Source organism: Chamaea fasciata, unplaced genomic scaffold (assembly GCF_029207755.1).
Source record: "Chamaea fasciata isolate MVZ Bird 193981 ecotype frontalis unplaced genomic scaffold, bChaFas1.0.hap1 SCAF_19, whole genome shotgun sequence".
In the NCBI taxonomy this organism is placed as follows: Eukaryota; Metazoa; Chordata; class Aves; order Passeriformes; family Sylviidae; genus Chamaea; species Chamaea fasciata.
This window is the reverse complement of record NW_027094104.1, coordinates 1,321,830-1,340,273: the sequence shown is the minus strand read 5'-3', so window position 1 is coordinate 1,340,273 and position 18,444 is coordinate 1,321,830. Positions and strand designations below refer to the sequence as shown.

The 18,444-nt window shown below is 43.0% G+C and overlaps 1 protein-coding gene across 1 annotated transcript in view; it reads right to left on the bottom strand.

Moving 5' to 3' along the window:
- Window positions 1-2,774: 2,774 nt before the first annotated feature.
- The window catches only part of HLF (HLF transcription factor, PAR bZIP family member), a 36,030-nt gene continuing 20,360 nt past the window's right edge, over window positions 2,775-18,444 (bottom strand). The window contains exons 3-4 of the mRNA XM_066200225.1: window positions 10,209-10,429; window positions 2,775-7,044 (exon numbers count right to left, since the gene is read on the bottom strand). Coding sequence (XP_066056322.1) covers window positions 6,829-7,044; window positions 10,209-10,429 — 437 coding nt within the window. The 3' untranslated portion in view covers window positions 2,775-6,828. The remainder of the gene's footprint in view (window positions 7,045-10,208; window positions 10,430-18,444) is intronic.

The window sequence follows — 18,444 nt, the reverse complement described above, 5'->3', positions numbered from 1 at the left end:
GCTCGGGAAAACTATTCCAAAACATGCTCTTGGCTCCTCAAAAAGATGTGTTTGGGATGTGTCTCCTGGGCTTGGGGTGGAGAGGAGATGGTTTATTTTAAGTATTTACATATTAAAACATACTACTAACTATGCTGTATTAATACCACTTCTTAAATTTTCTCTGGATATGTAAATGTGTACTAATAAATACCTCATCATATATGAAAATCCTGTCATGTAAAGAAATCTCCAAAAGCATGTTTTATGTAATATCTGTTCTATACTTCATATAAAAATATATTAATATATGCTGTTAAAAGCACACACAGAGGCAGTCAGGGAGGTCTTGTGTGTTTCTGCATAATAACAAATATATTTTGTACATAATAAATAAAATATATAGCAAATATAATCTTTGTAGCAGTAAAATGTGGACACAAAAAGCTCTAAATTCATATTAATGAAGAAAATGCCGTTGAGTTGGCAGTGTGAAATATAATTACTAAATGTCTCTAGTTGTGTGCCTGTAAAGACAAATGTGCACAAACACCTAGACAGGGTGAATGTGCATATTAGAAGTAACACATGTTGTGTCCCACATAGCATTGCTTAATCTTCATAATAATAAAATCTACTTCATATATTTTTGAAAAAAAAAATCAAAAATGTAAATCTAGCCTTTAAAAACAACATGAAAAATTTTTAACCTTTAAACCACATTGTTTAATACACGTGTTTCTGAGTAAAAAAATATCCCTTTTTTAAAACCTGTGCTGAGTGTGTACACGAAAACCTCTGCGACAGACACGTGAGTGCACAGAGGGGCTGAGCACAGGAGGCACAGGGAGTATCTCTGGGTTATTGAAACACATTTTTGGTGCATAACATACACTGAATGTTTATGCTCAGATCTTCACCTGTCAGTGATGACAATTTTTAGATGAATCTTCATGTCAAAATATTAGAAACCTTATTAATTGTTCCATAAGCTGTATGGAAATGCAATTATTAAATTTCTGACTAGACAGTCGGAGGGAATGCACACGTGTGCGTGTGCACATATATGTGTCCGTGCATAACACAGAATGTGTAGTACAAACAGACTTTTACAGCAGGTGAAAATAAAATACGTAATTAGAAATATAAAAACATTAACCTAGATTTTTCAATGGTGCTAAGTATGCTGCATGAAAATATTACTGAATTTATATCGGTGTACACATCAGTATATGGACATACTACACATACATACACACACATGTATATATACATATATATCTATGTATGTGTATATGAACACACACACTTTCCCTCCTTCCCTCTCTCTATCCACAGTTTATAGACACCCAGAGCTATATGGGCACGCAGGTGAGTGTGGAAATGTACATATATTATGACACCTCTTGTGCATATTTCAGAGCAAATATCATAAAGGCAATATCATAGCAATAAAGTACTTTTATTGTTTCTAACAATAAAATATTTTTCATGTGCATTAAGAAGTTTTATTCAAGTAGGAAATTCTGGTAGCCTAAATGCAGTTATTAAACTTGTAAATACATAAAACACAGAGAGAAAGAACTGCAAGGATGTGTGTGCTCACACTGTGTTTGTGTATTGTAGCAATTATAGTTTGTGCATAACATATATGGCAAAACCAGAATTCTATAGCAATAAAATAAATTAAAAAGAGTTATAAAGGTTTATTAATAAAACAAATGCTGTCAAATATTCTCTATGAAAGTATAATTAGCCAATGTATAGCTCTATGGATGCACAGAGATATACGTGCTTGTGCAGATGCGTGTGTGTGTGTGTGGTTATTAGACCAAATACACATTCTGTCTCATTAAAAACCTTTGTATTAATAAAGCTATTGATATATTTATAAAAGTGTATAAAAACAAGAAGCTAAAAGCAATTATGATAATCATGGTCTATGAAAACGCAATTTTAATTTATATATTTATAAATCTATATAAACACATATCTTTAATGTGTATTAAAATGTATGAATTTATATTATAGCTGTATATTTAAAACGAATGAAGGCATGCACACACAGGGGGGATTAAGTCAGTGTGTTATTAAAACATACATTTTGTGCATAATAGGTACTATGTATATTAAAATGCAGACTTTTATTGGTAAGTGTGCCTATATATCATGCTCTGTACCCAGCTATAAATATATAGATACATATGTACACATATTTAACAACTTGGGTACAGGAAGGGCTAGTCCTGAGTTACAGTTTTTCTCTCCCAGGCTGGATCTATTTATATAAACTAGATATCTAAAAACCTCTAGTATGTATTATCCGTCATGTGATCCACATAAACTATTAGCTATAATGGAGAGTAAAATTAATGAGTTATGTTGTAGATGACAATAAAAAGTACTCTTTGATATGCAGCATTTTTATGAATTTACTGTATGAATTTACAGTGAATTAACACATGATCACATGTCATGATATATAAAGTGTATAATGTAGATATGGAAATGGTGCTTCCACTGTACCACTTTCTTACTTACATATTTATACACAAAACATTTTTGTTAAAATAGTAAATAGCACGAATTATAGTATAATTTGATTTCATCTCATGTAAATACACATTTGCTGTGGTTACACCCAACCCTGGTGGCAGCTGGGAAGGTTGGGGGATATTTGCTCCCCCCCCGAATTAGCTGGGATCCATCTCCTGGTGGGACAGACCAGAGGATGGGGGAGAAAAATTCCCTCCCAAAAGCCCCATGCCCTGATACACCACTGATACACCAGAGGCTGAGAGAAGAAAAATTTAAAAGTTTATTAAACATTAAGAATAACAGACAAAAAAAAAAAAAAAAAAAAGAAAAAAAAAGATTTGGGCTGAACAGCATACAGGATGCAAACCATTTCTTGTCATACAGAGAATTTGATCTATTTGTTAAACTTGTATTTAATTCTGTCTTGTGGTGTTGCCAGAAATACGATGGTTGATCACATTTAAGTTTTAATATAATTTTTTTCTTCACATAAAAAAGTCAACAAAATAAAAATAAACAGCACATCTCTATTGTAAAATTACATGCAAAAATAATTTTAAAGCAATAATTGGGGGTATTACAAACCCACAGAGGCAAGATATTCAAATGAGAGGGGTCTGAACCGATCCCATCCCTGGCACTCGCTCCGGCTCCTCCCCTGCATTCTGAATTTCTTGCTTTTGTGGATTCAAGTCAGAACTTATTTCCATGGTGCTTGGTTTAGTGACTTCAGCACCACCTCCAAACAGAAAGAGAAATACCCCTGCCCTGCCTCCTCTGCCACAGGCTTTCCCACAGAGACCCCCAAGGTGCTCAGATGCACAAATCCATCTTCAGTCCCACTGACTTCTAGAGGGCATTCTTTTGTAAAAAGAAAAAATCCACTTCTAAGTTTCAGAAAAAAAAAAAAAAAAAAAGACAAGCATTTTACCAATGCTTATTGTGTAATAGAGGTCAGTGAATTCTTTAGATAAGCTATTAATTATTCTGCAAATATATATATTTCTATTTTTATAAAATTACAATTTCTTATACCTAAAAGCTCCTTCATGAGCAACAAAGCCATCAGAGGTGTGATGAGCCCAGCTGAGCTGTCCTTGGGAACTGAAAATGAGCTGAACTTCCATTTATTTAATTTTATTTAAGGGAAACAACTTGGATAGTGAGCCTGGGGATTTCCCAAGTTCTAAGCCCACATATTTTGCTCTTTTTTTTTTTTTCTCCTTTTTTTTTCTTTTTTTTTTTTTTTTTCCCCCAGGTGAGCTTTTCAGAGCAGACAGAGTACCTAAGTCCCACAGCAAGTGGGGAGTGCCTGAGTCCCACAGGCTTCTCAGAAAGTCCCCATCCCACAAGAGAAGCTGCAGCCTGTGACATCCCCGTCCCGGGACGGGACGAGGAGACACTGAAGCAGCTCTGGGACTGCTGGGCGAGGTAGAGCCAGGAACCTCTGTGCTCCTCTGTGGCCATGCCTCAACAAACCTGTGATATCCAGTCTTCAACCACATCCCACCCCTTCCCTGCCCAAAGAAACAAAAAAATTTCTTTTTTTTTTTTTTTTTCTCTTTAGCAAGCTGCTTTTTGCACGTTACACAAAGTTTTGTGGTCACAACCTGCCCCAGCAGTGGCACCACTGACCTCACTCTGCTCTTGGGTTCCCTCAAAAATCCCCTTTGGGGGGCTGATTAGAGACTGCTGCAATTTGCTGCGCTGCTGTAAAAGGTGTGTCCACAGCAGCTCCAAGCCCTGCCACAGCTTCTCCCAGAGGGAAAAGAAAACCAGTGGTGCTCCCAAGTGGCTGCAGCAGGGACCCCGACTGTGCCAGAGCCTCGTGTCTCCTGCAGTGCCTTCCGCTGACCTTTAGGGAATAACTCACTGCACTCCAGACCTTGCTGCAGCACATGGAAATTAAATTTGCTGTACAAATGGTGCACGGGCAAGCACTGCACGTTACAGGACACCAAGCAGCCAGGTATGTTTATGGAAAAATACTGGAGAAATGCCATCCATGCAAGGGTGTTTTTAATGCTGACCAAAATGCTGAGTTTTTGCAGCCGTCTCCTGAAGCATGAATAATGATTTAATGGAATGAACAACCTTTTTATTTGAAAATAATGTCAGAACACTTAGAAAACTGTGAGCAAGACAAGTAGCACCGTATTTTCCTCATGTTACTAACTGTATGCAGTACACACAGATGTGTACAGGATCTGAGCTGTTTGTAACAACAACAACAAAAAAATCAGCTGGAAACAGATTGTAGCAGCAGCAGCAGATTGGAAATGACCATGAATGGTTTTGTGTTATATATTATTTTTCTGCCATTACAAAATGTTGTAATGTCCAATCAACAGTTGACTAAAATCCATGTTGTGCTTTGTCCCTAATAAACAGTTTCTTTATGTGATTCTGATGAAAAATAAAAAAGTCTCTCTTTTTCAGTAATACGGAACATCCTGGAAAGCCATATTACTTCCATAAAAATTTAATTTAAAGCACAGAACATGCCAGTGTGCCAGGCTTAAAGTATTACAGATTTAAAAAAAAAAAGAAGGAAAACAACAACCAACAAACCCCTAAGCATTTCCTTTCTATACATAATGGAGAATATATATCTTTGCTATATATTTTAAACATGGAATAGCTTTTTCTTTTTGTTATATATATGTCTTTCAAAATACATTGTCAGTATTTGTACTTGAAAAATACTGTACAAAACAAACATACTATAATTATTCTGTATAAACTTTATACATTTTATAATATCTATCCTTTTGGTCTAGAGTAAACACTTAGATTGATTGGATTAACCACAGTATATGACAACACCATCCCCTCCTGAAATACACCAGTGTCTCTTACATTCATTTTTCAGAAGTCCACTTTATATTAGAACATACATGTTCAAAAGCAGAGAGTTTAAAACAATAAAGTTCAGAACCATCAGTTCATGTCACACTCAAAACAACAATCACTAGGAAAAAATGGGCTTTGCAAACCAGTGACTTCTAACTGAATAAAAGTGATTTCTTTAAAACAGCAAGATATAATCCACAGAAAATATATTACAAAACATGGGGAAAAACCAACTTAATTTAGGGATTTATTCAACCTGCAATCACAAAATGGAGTAGCTAACTGAAAACAGAAAAGCCCCTCTGATTTCGACATCAGATCTGATTTGACGCTATTTAATTTTGTTCTCGTTTTCAACTAATGATCCTGCTCCTTACACATGCGCTCCCCCACGGCAGGGACACAGTCAGCATGCTCATGGGAACGTGTCTGGGACTTTTTGGAACTCCTTGTTAAAGACATCTAGACTCCTGTTGGGTAGGGAACCATCCCACGCCCACTGGGAACATCCGGGCAGCATGCACGCAGGATTATTGCTTCAGGTACAGGCAGTGCAAGGTACACACTCTGTGCTCTACCAACAACTCCTACCTACCTACCTGGGGTCCGTGGAGAGAAAAGGAACCTTAGTAGCTACAGAGAAGCCATTATGGGATCTATCATGAGTATAGCTAAACTCAGTCTAACAGCACTTTTAAATCTGAAGACAATTATCACCAAAACTTAAAAATACAACAAAAGCGATCTATAAATTAATAGTTCTGCAGTGTAGTACTAAATTATTATTTGTGCACTTTATTAGCATGTTAACTTTTCTGATTAGACAGACTCAAAACGATAGCTTGTTACTCTCAAAAAAAACTGAGATCTAATTTTTTTTTCTTTTTTCTTTTTTTTTTTTTTCCTTTTTTTTGTAATTTATGCTGGGATCTTTCCAAGTAAATCAGGAGGATGGAACTGATTACGAGAACATAAAACCCCTACTCTGAAGCAGCACTGAAGAAAAAAAAAAAACAAAAAGGTAATAAAAAGCTTACTATGGCAGTTCTCAACAGTCCAGGTAAAAATGTGGCACCCTTTGAAGAGGGCTGATAAAAATGGGAAGTGCTGAGATGCGCACGCACACCCACACCCACGCACATGCACACCCACAGACACAGACCCGGGCACACGCGTGTGCACACACACACGCAGGGACACGTACACGCAAACAAAAAGGGGAAAAAAAAAAACCAAAACAACAAAAAAAACCAACATTAAGTCAGTTTTGTTTCTGCTTCTGGTAAAGTGCTGAAGACAGAAAGGTTGGTTTGGGTGTGGTGCTATCAAACAGGAAACACATTGTCCATCTAGTCAAATGCCAACCCGCGACAAAGAAAGAAAAAAAGAAAAAAAAAAGAAAAAAGAAAAAAAAAAAAAAAACCAAAACCAAAACACCCCACTTCCCCCCGCTCAGATTTACAGGGGGCCGTGCCGAGCTTCGTACTTGGCCAGGACGTTCTTGCACTTGCCCAGCTCTTTCCGCAGGTCGGCCACCTCCTGGCGCAGGGCCGAGTTCTCCTTCTCCAGGAAGGAGGCGCGGATGGCGATCTGGTTCTCCTTCAGCCGCCGCGCGTCCCGCGAGCGCTTCGCTGCCATGTTGTTCTTTCTGCGCCTGGCCCAGTATTTGTCGTCCTGCTCGGGAGACACACAGAGAGGTGAACAAAGGTGTTAGATTTTGGTACAAAAAACCAGAGCTGCCTGTGGCAATAGGACACGAAATCAAGGTGCCTGACTCCAGTCAGGAGGCAGTAGAAATCAGAAGGTTTATTTACAATTCATTCAGCCCTTTTATAACCCGCGGTTCCTAAAGACACGTTATTGGTCCATAGGACTGACACCTCTCCCGTTGGCTGAGTAACAGAAATAGCAAACAACACCTGTTGTTATGGGAAAGGAATACTGTCTACACAAGGTTGTTTTGGGAAAAAGAAAACTGTTGTAAAGTTTCCCCTGGGAAGAGCTCAGCAATTCTCAGGCTCAGAAAATACCGAGCCCACAGCTGCCCGCCGGGAGCCGCTCCAGTGTCACCCCGTGGCACGGCAGGACTGGAGTTCCAGCTTCGCACGGCACAGTCTGCCCTAGCAGTGTAGATGCCCTCACATGTTTCTGTCAAAATGCTTACACTAACCCCCTCATCCTCCTGACAGGGAATTCCTCCAAGGAAAGGTGAAGCAATGTTCCGGAGGTACAATCCATCTCCCAGCTGGGCTGACCTAGTTAGCACATCCACCTTCATGTGCCATGCCTCACCCCGCACGGTGGCTGCAGCAGCACTAGCTCCCTCTGGCCCTGCTCAGCACTGCCAGCCAACACCTGGTTCACTCTCTGTGCTGCTGTCACCCATTTCATCTACTGCTTTGCTCTTTTTAAATGTTCAAAGCACTCTACAGAGCCCCAAAATGTTCCCGTCTGCACCACTAAGTCACTGCAAGAGGATTCCTTGGCACAGTGATGATGGCTGCTCTCGGACCAACCACAGAGATTAGTGCAATAGGCTTTGACTGTGGAAAAAAAAAGCATTGGACAGAAATAGGTCCACTACCCCCCGAGGTTTCATAAGCTAACACATTCCCAAAGTGTTATCCCTGCAGACTTGCCTCTAGATCACCTTACTGCATTGGTGTATCAAAGACTCGAAGTAACTACTGAATTTCACCTGATCTTTCCACTCTTCCAATGAACTGGCCTTCAGCAAAACGGAAGTTTTGATGTTGCTTCGTAACTGAATTAAGTTCTAGAACTTTGGAACAACTCAGGAAATACAAAGCAGGCAGAATCTCTTGTGAAAAGTGAAATTCAGTGCTCCGCAGAGTACGAGTGATGCAGCCACTCAACCCTCATACTGCCTGGCCAAATCACAGAGCTCAAACTCCCTCTTTCTTCATCTTAACATGCTTCCATTTCCCCGTGCAGCTCCCAAGGACCAGCACAGGACAGGAGACCCAGATGCTCCTATGCTGCACTGAGCAAACACTCATCACTCCTGGGTCCCTCAGCCCAGCCTAATCCTGCTGCTCTGCACCTTCTGCTGCTGCGCAAGGCAAAGCAGGAGCAAAACAACTGCTGGCAGGAGGGCTCTTGAACTGCTTTCTATCAGTTTGGCCCAACAAAGTGTGCCGGAATGCTGATCTGGAGCCAGCATTATCTCTAAATGGCTCTTCACCTGTACGTAGATGGGGCCCCACAAAATCCTCCAAAATACAAGCATGGAGCAAAAAGCTATGACCCAAATCTTGTTTATAATTTCCCATCTCAATTCACTCCATAAAAATCAGCTTTAAGCAATTTATTAGTGTGCCACCTAGGTTTCATCCCTCTTTATTTTAACAAATTGCTATGGCAAATCCCTTAATCCAGGCCTGAAAGAGGTAAGGCTGGCATTTCCAAATCACATGCAGCCCAGAGACGATTGACTGGTCTAATCTGCTTACCCTCCCCCAGAACCCAGAGGCTGCTCCACATGCCAGGGCAGAAGCAGCACTTGGGTCAAGTGCTCGGAAACAAGTCAAGGGCAAGTGATGGGATGAACCTGAGGGAATGAGAGACCCTGAGCCCTGTTTCACTCCTGTGCTGCACTGCTGGCTTCCACCTCTGGCCAACAGGACCTTTGCCAAAAGCTTGCTTTGATGCGCAAGGGTAGCTGGGAGATGTGACAAAGGGAGAAACTCCAGCCATTCCTGCAGCAAATACCCCTCCCTTGGGCACTGCAACCCAACAGGGCATCACAGGCAGTAAACTTGCCCAGGGAAGCAACAAGGCAGGCAAACCTTTGCAAAGGAAAGCTGAGTGACAGCAAACTGGACACTACTGCAATTGTGATTTCTGTGGTTTTAACCTGCACCGCAGCATGCTTAGGGATAAAAATAGCTACTTCCCCTAATGCTATCAATCTGGTGCAAACACATGGCATCCCAGGCTCCCTGCACATGCAGACAGGGATTCCCACTGACTCCAAAAGCCTTTCAGGCTGTGTCTCTTGGGGGCAGTAGCAACAGCAGAATGAAATTCTGGCCTGACAGCCTCTGATAAAAAAGCTCCTCTTGGAAAGCACAGACTTGGAAGACAACTTTGCAAATAATATTCAGAGTGTTTGATAACCTGGATCCATTTTCCTGCTATCTTCATGCACTTTACTCTTCACGTCTCAGAAGCGGTGAGTGGCACAGACTCCTTCTTCTAACATACTGATGTAGTATTGTATTTTACACATTGTATTAAAACACACCTCTCATCAGAAAAATTCTGTTTCCTTCTGGTTTCCTACCACTTGTCTAGATTCTTTCACGTGGATTAGTGAACAGCTTTTACTATAGTGTTCTCATTCATTATTAAACACAGAACTACAGCAACTTCCAAATAAGACACAATATACTTCAGTTTGTCATCAGGGTCCTCCATTCTCCTTGAAGGATTCACAGCCTGTGTTGAATAGGCAGAGGACGAAGAAAAAGGAAACATGAATAGAAAGAGGATGAAGAAAAAGGAAATATGATCAGGCTGTTTCATAAGTGGGAAATATGGGACAAAGCTAGCTTGTCCAAGGTCAAGCAGGAAGTTTCTGGCATACAAAGGAAATGAATATTGAGCTCATGAATTTCAACTGTTGCATAACTAATAAGGGACATCCTCCCTTCAGTCTAATTCAGAACACTGAACAGTTTTATTCTACAGTAAAGTCAGATTTAGATCCAAAGTTTTACCTTACATGACAGAAGAGATTCATGCTCCAAACCTGTACCTCAGTGAGCAACTGTCAGAGACCCTGTAGGAATCACCTTGTCACAGTTCCAAATTACCTTCAGATCATCAGGGATGAAAACTTTGCGAGCTTTCTTAATCATGGGCTGGGGTTTCAGCTCCTCTTCGGAGAACTTGCGCTTGCGAGGATCGAACATCTCCTGGCCAGGAATGCTGGACAGAGCAAGATCTGCAGGGTCGGGTTCGTAGCCGACAGGAACTTGGATAGTCTCAGGATCAATGGGGCTCGGTGTGTTCCGGTTTGCTGGCAAGATCTGACCTACAGAAATACAGGATAAATACAGCTGGGTTAGAAAAGCTGTGTTGTTTGTATCAAAGGATTTTAGAAGATCTCTACGTACTTCACAAGCAATAATTCTTTCAGCTTTCCCTTCCGATTTGGTATCTATGCTTGCTAAACACTAGACTGCCCATTCTGCAAGGTGCATATTCTGATCCAGGCATGCTAATGGCCTTTATGTTCAGAATCTGTTCCTAACTCTGGCTGCTAATCTTGGATTCCCACATAACATCACTGAATCCAACACTGAGTTGCACCGGACTGCAGGCAGAAGATATATTGCTCCAACTTGTGCCACTTCATTAGGATCCCATCCTCAGGGAACAGATCATTAGTACTGTCATTTAGTTCAGATCTATCAGCACACTGTAACCCCTCGCAGTTATACCTCTGAGGGTATGTTTATTTTACAATCAAACAATGTACAGTAATTGCCATGAATTGCATCTCCTGGAAGTGTACTTTCAGCTGTGCTGAAGCACTCCAAGGAGACTGCTAATTATTCTTTATGAAATCCTACCAGCGATATTCTAAAAGCCAGTGAAGGAAACCAGCAACATGAAAGGCTACAAAGATTCCTTAAAGATGCTCTGCAAAAATGAAGATGCTTATTGATGCTGCATTTCTCTTTCTGGTATATAAAATCTAATAAAAAGGAGCATATCCCCGGAAAATGAGTAATATACCTCCCATTTTTCTCTTTTTGATTTTAGATGAAGCCTTCAAAATCCTACAGCACCAGTTCGGGCACCGTTCCCACTAAAAAACCAATTTAAAAATCTCAACCAAAGGTTCCAAAAATAGGATCCTGAAGTCAGCTGCTTAAACACGGACTATCCCCGGGAGCAAATTTTCAGAAGTTTTCATATGCCTCAGAAGTAGACGCCTCACAGACTTCAGAGGGAGGACTTCTGATTGAAGCAGATATTCTTTTATAATTTTGGCTATTTGCTAATTCACTTTGACTTTAGCGATATGATGGCTTTCATGATAACTACAAAAACATCCTGTGGCTGTGTAATATTTCCTTACTTGTGCCTGCATCTGCAATATTTAGGGTGTAAAACAGTAAACATTACACGCCATTCCTAATTCCAAGGCCAGCAGTAACAATGTAGTTTTTTTTTAATAATATGGGAAACACACAGAAAATGCACCAGGGGAATTGCGCTGTGCAGGGCTTGTTCAGGGAGAGCTTTTGTAACTCCTATTTTAGAGCTGATAAAATCAGCTTCCAGGAAAGGCTGGTGAGGGCCGGGCAGAGGAGAAAAGGAGGATCAAAGTTATCAAAACGTAGATGTGGCTGCAGGAGAGGGAGCGGGAGGAAAGGATGCTGCACGCCTTGTGCCACTGCGGAGCGCTGCCGCCCCTGGCTGGGGATGCGCTGCCGGGAACGCGGCGCTGCCCGTTGTCCCGGTTAATCCGGCCGGGAACTGGCGCTGCCAGCGCCTTCTCCCCGCTCTCGGGGCTCGGACCGTGGCGTTTCCAGCTGCCCCCCGTTAATACAAGCGGGAAGCGGCGGCGGCATTTCCCGTTCCCGGGTGCCCGCTCCCAGCGCAGCGCTCCAGGATAACCGGGACAGCCGGCGGGAGGCTCGGCCCGCACAGCTGCAGCCGCGGAGCGCCTTCTCACAAGCTTCATCCCTCCTGGAGACGGCGGTGTGCGGGTCCGAGTCACCTCCCCGGCCCGGGGTCACCTCCCGACACGGGACGCGCACCCCGCGTACCCCGCCGGCCCTGGGGCCCGATCCATCGCGGATGCATGGATGCATGCATGGATGGATGGATGGATGCATGGATGGATGGATGGATGAATGGATGGATGCATGGATGGATGGATGGATGGATGGAGGAATGGATGGATGGATGGATGCATGGATGGATAGATGGATGGATGGATGGAGGGAGTGATGGAGGGATGGATGGATGGATGGATGGATGGATGCATGGATGGATGGATGGATGCATGGATGGATGGATGGATGGAGGAATGGATGGATGGATGGATGCATGGATAGATGGATGGATGGAGGGATGGATGGATGGAGGGAGTGATGGAGGGATGGAGGGATGGATGGATGGATGGATGGATGGATGGATGGATGGATGGATGGGCTGCCACGGCCTCGTTTAAAGGAGGAAACACAGGAAAAGCTCCTTGGGTGAGTGGCTGTTCCAGAGCAGCCAGGTATTCCTTACTGCAGACAAATACACCTTAAATGTAAAGACAGATGTATGCGCCTAGAAATGGTGCACATTCTGTAATAAATACAAAAATGAAGCAAGACACGAGCTCTGAGTACTTTTATAATATTTCTGGTGAGCCTGCAGGGTGTTTGCAAAAGTCAAATGGATTGTGAAATCCAGCCCAGCTTTCTAATTGTCCCACGCGAGAGAGCTGGTATTTAAATACTGCTGAAGTTCTTGATATACAGGATCAATCTGCATATTATCATTTATCTATAATGTGCCATACGACACAATTACACGAGCTCTGTAGTCACTGGCCTCAAGAAATTTTACAGTATCATCCTGATAAAGGGGGGAAACGCTCCTTTTAAACATGGGAAAATCGAGGCATTGCATCTTAACAATGCAAGAGCGAAACAAAGAGCGATGCACCTCCAGAGCGGTCTGGGAGAAGACACGGCAGTCAGGATCCTGCCTCGCTCCCTCCATTCACATGTTTCCCCTTCCCTGCTCTAGGAAGCTCTCACGACTACAGACCTTCAGCAAACACAAGATGTTCCCGTGCCGGTGAGAAACTCGATCAAGGGGAATGGTGTTCACTAAAGCCTGAACAAACCATGTGTCTAAACACCGTCACCAGGAGTCCCAAGAGTGCTGCCCTGAGATATCCTACACCCACATGGCACACACACCTCTGCCAGTCCCTGTTCTGTCATGTTCCTGCAAATGATCAGCAACTCCATCAAAACCAACAGAGTTAACAAGGGTATCTCAAGCCCCGGGCAGAAAAACCAGAAATGCTTTGTCCAGCATTTTACATTGGCAACTCCCGGCACCCGGGATATTTTTATTTATTCTATCAAGTTTTGCCAATAGCGCAAGCCAGGAACCTGTCTTCGTTAGTTTGCTGGCCAGCGGCCACGACATCTCCGTGGTGCTGGAACTCGTTGTAATCCAAGACGACAGCGTGGGCTGTGCTGGCCTTGGCACTGCTGTCACTGCGGGAGCGCAGAGCGCGGCCTCGCGTTACACTGCTCCCCGGGCTCCTCTCCCCGGGTGTGCACGGCACTTTCGCTCTGCATCCTCCTGCCAAAGTTGTTTGGGGTGTTATTTTTATGCACTAAATTCCTCGCAATCAGAGGTAGGTCAAATAAGCACAGCAATCTGAATGTCATGTGCCCAGCAGCCAACTAATCCTCGCATCAGCAAGCTTCCCAGCTGTCACAACAGCCACAGAAATGGCTGCTTGGAGGCTCCCATGCACAAGGAACCGGCCAAGGAGGAAACCCACTCTGCAAGGTAAGGCCCCTCAGTGCCCAGCATCGGGAGCCAGACGCCTTTGCCAGGATCTGCATTATTTAAACACTCCGTGCTCACAACAGCGGCCAAATTTTCACGACAGTGAAGTGGCTGGACTGTTTAATGTGCTTAAGCTTTGTTCTCAATGGGGGCTGATGACTGCCAAGTGTTTTGGAAAGAACTTAGCCCCTCTATTTAAGTTGCTGAAATGAGAACTCTTGAGCATTAAGCTCTTTTGGAAATCCAGCTGCAGAGCTCCATGGTGGTGGTGGTTGGTGGTGGTGGAAGCAAGCTGGGAACAATTGTTAATGGAAACTTCCCCTCATACCACCCTAGTGATGTGTCTCAACCGAGGCCTGGAGAGACCACAACTGTGTCAACACTGGCCTTTTGTCTGGAGCCTTTCCCACTTGTAGAACTCCACTCAAGCAAGGAGGAGTATGCCAGGACAGACTCAGCTCCAGGTGTCTCCTGGCAAAGGGACCAGCAGGTTTTGACAACTCCAGAAATTCCGCTGCCCTAACATCTTGCCTTTGCTAAAGCTTTTGGTGTTGCTCTGGCACATATTAGCATAGTGGAAAATTTTCCAGAAAAAAGGACTTTAAAGAAAATTTGCTGTTCTAATCCTTCCAATCGTCCTCCTCCTCCCGGCAAAGACTGCCAACAAGAAGTCCAATGTAATGGCAATATTTTCAGTGCGGTTCCTTTCTCAGAAAGAAGTGAACTGAGGCCATTCACTTGTGTCATCTAGATGACCAAACTGCTGATTAAAAAAAAAAAAAACAACAAACCAGCAGCTTTAAACTGCTTGCAATAATTAAAATTCACCATTCAAAAGTATAGCGGCACTTTTGTATACCTACAAAACCCCAAATGCTAATCTGGTATCATGGGGAGTTCAATCACCATATCCTGACTCTTAATTTCCCCTTTTTGAAACATCCCACCTACCAGCTGTGCCCAGGAGAGTGAAGACGGAAATAACCTCTTCAGCTGCACTACTGCTTGGCAGACTTCTTATCTGTACTGCAAGAAATCCCTGGTAAATTATGTGGAACACAATTCTGAATCATTCAACTCCCATAGAAATGTGTCTGATTTTCAGAAAATCTCCCTTCTCACAGCTCTTCTACACTCCTCATCAGCTCAACAGCTGGCTGGAGAACAGCACCGAGAGGAAGAAAAGGGAGTGAAAATGTTCTAATCAAAATATTTTTCCCTATTTTTTACACACATTGGAGAGAAATAAAAGAGGAGTTTCCTACTCAATTTATTAGCAGCCCAGAGATAAAACATGTGTTTGCTATTAGTTTTTCTTAATCTAAACGGAAGGCACTATGTGTGTGTCAGTCAGGCTCTGCAGCACAGTGGTTAAACTGACAAATAATCCTCACCCAGAGCTGCTCCAGAGCTCTCCCTGTATGTTTTCCAAGCCATCTATCCCCTTGGCAGCTGGCCAGCTATTTGAGATAGTTCCCTTACTCCAAATCACAGTCAGTCCTGAACTAATCTGTCATCCAGTTCTGCATTAGCTCCTGCAGCCTCCAGGAAAAGTTCTCTCACGGCAGAACACATGGCCAGAGTGCAGGGATTGAGACAGGCAAAAATCCCCTGAGGAAGCAAAGCAAAAGGGGTATTCTGGAGGTCAAAATTTATCTAAGGACAGCATCTTGTCAGGCTATCATTCCTCACCCACAACATTATAAACAACCTTTTATCTATCCTATCTTATTCTATGTGATTTCCCTGCTATTAGGATTGTAGTTGTTTTCCAGAAACCAAACCATTTAGATGGATAGGATTAAAGCCACAAACTGGAATCCTCCTGCCCTCAAGTGGGAGGACAAACCCAACCACTCTCTGCTTTGGGGTGAAGACACTTCACCTCTGGGTGTGTTTATTCAAGCAATTATTATAGGAGCTTTCTTTTCTTCCCAAGCAACAGGAGATCTGTGTATTTTGACCAGGGCTCCAAGCGGGCACAGCCATTCCTCTATTCCTTATCTTACACAAACTTGATTCTGCTGAACATGGGGTGACTGCAAACACTTCCTGAGGAAAAAAGGATCTCAACCCAATGCAACCACAACATTATTTGCTGCTTTTAAAACACACTATAGGACCGGCATACACAAGTGTTTTTAAAATGTGCACTTTTTAAAGATATCAGCATTGTTTACAAACCTTGTACATTCAATTACCAAAAGATTGTCATTTCCCCTCTCAGCATTGTGTGCCTCCTGCTCCAGGCCTCTACAGTATTATTCCAGGCCAGACTGGTAGTCTTATTAAGATTGTCTGACACTTCCCATTAGTGGATGCCGTCTTCAGTTCCTTTGGCCTTTGCCAGATTTCAACCATTCTGTTTGGCTTTCTTGTGTGCCAACTGTGTTTCTGCCAAAATGGTTCTACAGTTTCCTGAAAAGGGTTCCAAAAAAATACTTTTCTTTTGAACCTGTTAAAAATTTCTGTCAGACTTTTCACTGCAGTGTGCTAGTGGCCTGTGCACTGGAAGAGAAGGCAGCTCTTGGGTCAGTGTTACTTCAGAGAATCACAGAACAGTTTAGATTGGAAAAGCCCTTCAAGATCATCACGTCCAAGCATTAACCCAGCACTGCCAACTCCATCACAAAACCGTGGCTCCAGTGCCACATCTACGTGTTTTTTAAAAACCTCCAGAGCTGTGATGCAACCACTTTCCTGGGCAGCATGTTCCAACTGTGGGCATGCTCAGGCTGGAGAAGAAGGGGAAGATTTCATGAAGTGATTAGGACTCAAAGCTGAGAAGGTGGTAAAGAGGTGAGGAAGGCAAGGACGACAGAGACTGGCAGCCAAAGATGAGAGAGAGAGAGCCAGGAAGGGAAAGGCTGTTCCAGCAAAGTCTGTGATGAATGCATTCAGTAGAAGAGCACTGTGGAGAGGAACAGGGCAGGATCAGCCTGTGCTGATGGTACAAACACAGCTCCAGATTTCCAAGTGCCACAGATTCTCTTCAACAAACAAAACACTGGCAAAGCTCCCTGTCCTCCTTCAGCTCCTCACAGCGAGGGTCAGTTGTCATCCTCTACTCAGTTCCAGCAGCAGGACACTGTGGGGTGCTGTCAGATCCATTTCTACTCATTTCCAATGTGCCTGTTGTAAGAGTGGGACAGGAGAAAGTCTAGGATGTCTTTTCGATTTGTTTTTAAAGTTGCTTGCAAGAGCTGTGTTAGAAGTACAGTCATGGTTGCAACAATCGTCAAAATTTCAATCTCATACTGTCTTACCTGGATTCTTTCCTCTGTAAGGAGACACTTGTTTCACCCATTTTGATTTATCCAAATAAATCCATATAACATTTGCCATAAATTATTCCAGCCTCCTGCAGAAAAACCATTTCAGGAGTTGCCTCTGGCACTGACAACTACTGCATCTGTATGCTTCAGAAACAGCTTCTTCCCCACAAGGCCCCCATGAAAGAAGGGGCAACACTACTCCTTGCAGATGAAGTACAGATATTTTAAATCAAATCATCACCCTTTCAAGTTAGCAAATTGTGTAGGCATTGGCTGCATTTCAAATTGACTCTCATGGGCTTCTGCAGGTGTGGGACACAGGTGAGAGCCACCCAAGGCGTCACACTGGGCTCCTCACAGAAAGGGAAGCCAACACACGGTGTGACATGTCCACAAAATCAAATTAATTGTTTGTAATTCTGCTGAAACTTTAAGCAAAGTCCAGTCTCTCCAGACAGAATCCTTCGGTCCTTCCTGCCAGATTTTCCATTCTCCTCCCGCTGTTCCCTGCATCCTCTCACATCTGCAGTAAATGAGGTCAAGATCCAAGATCCTACAGACAACCACTTCCTTCCTGAAGCGGCCCAGATTCAGCCCAGAGCTGCCCTGAGCTCCGCAGGCAAAATGGGAAAAAGGGAAAGAGGAGGATATAATGTAATTAAAGCCTGCATTTCCAAGGGACAGGGTTTGCTACCCGAAGCTACACATGTGGCCTTCAGTTGTGTGCTTGCAGATCTTTGGGGAGATTCACTTGCAAGTCCTGCCTGTGGTTACCCCAGGGAGTGCATGGAATACCCTTTGCCTGCTGGCCCAGCAACTTTCTGCCCTTCAAAACAACAAACAAGCAAATCGGAGGTACAAGCAGGTAAAATCTTCCACTACATCTCCTGGACTTCAGACTCATCTCTAAGATCCATACTCTGAAAGCCCTTCCTTGAATTTAGCCTGTGCGAAGGCAGCACTTACGAGTTCAACGAGGCCTCATCTCTGAAAACAACCAGGAAATCCAATTTTTATTCCCTTCCAAACGACCTCTGCAAGATGCCTGACAGTAGTTGCTCCTGCTCTCAACAATTCCCTTGCAGAATGGCTACATGGAGGAACAGAGGGTTTGATTCTGCTCCCAGGACACTGAACAGGGATTTTAAAATTCTTGAAAAGCATGACATCCACAGCATTCCTACGTGCCTTTCTGATTTTTTTGAAAGATGCTGCTTTCCTTAAAAAGGTC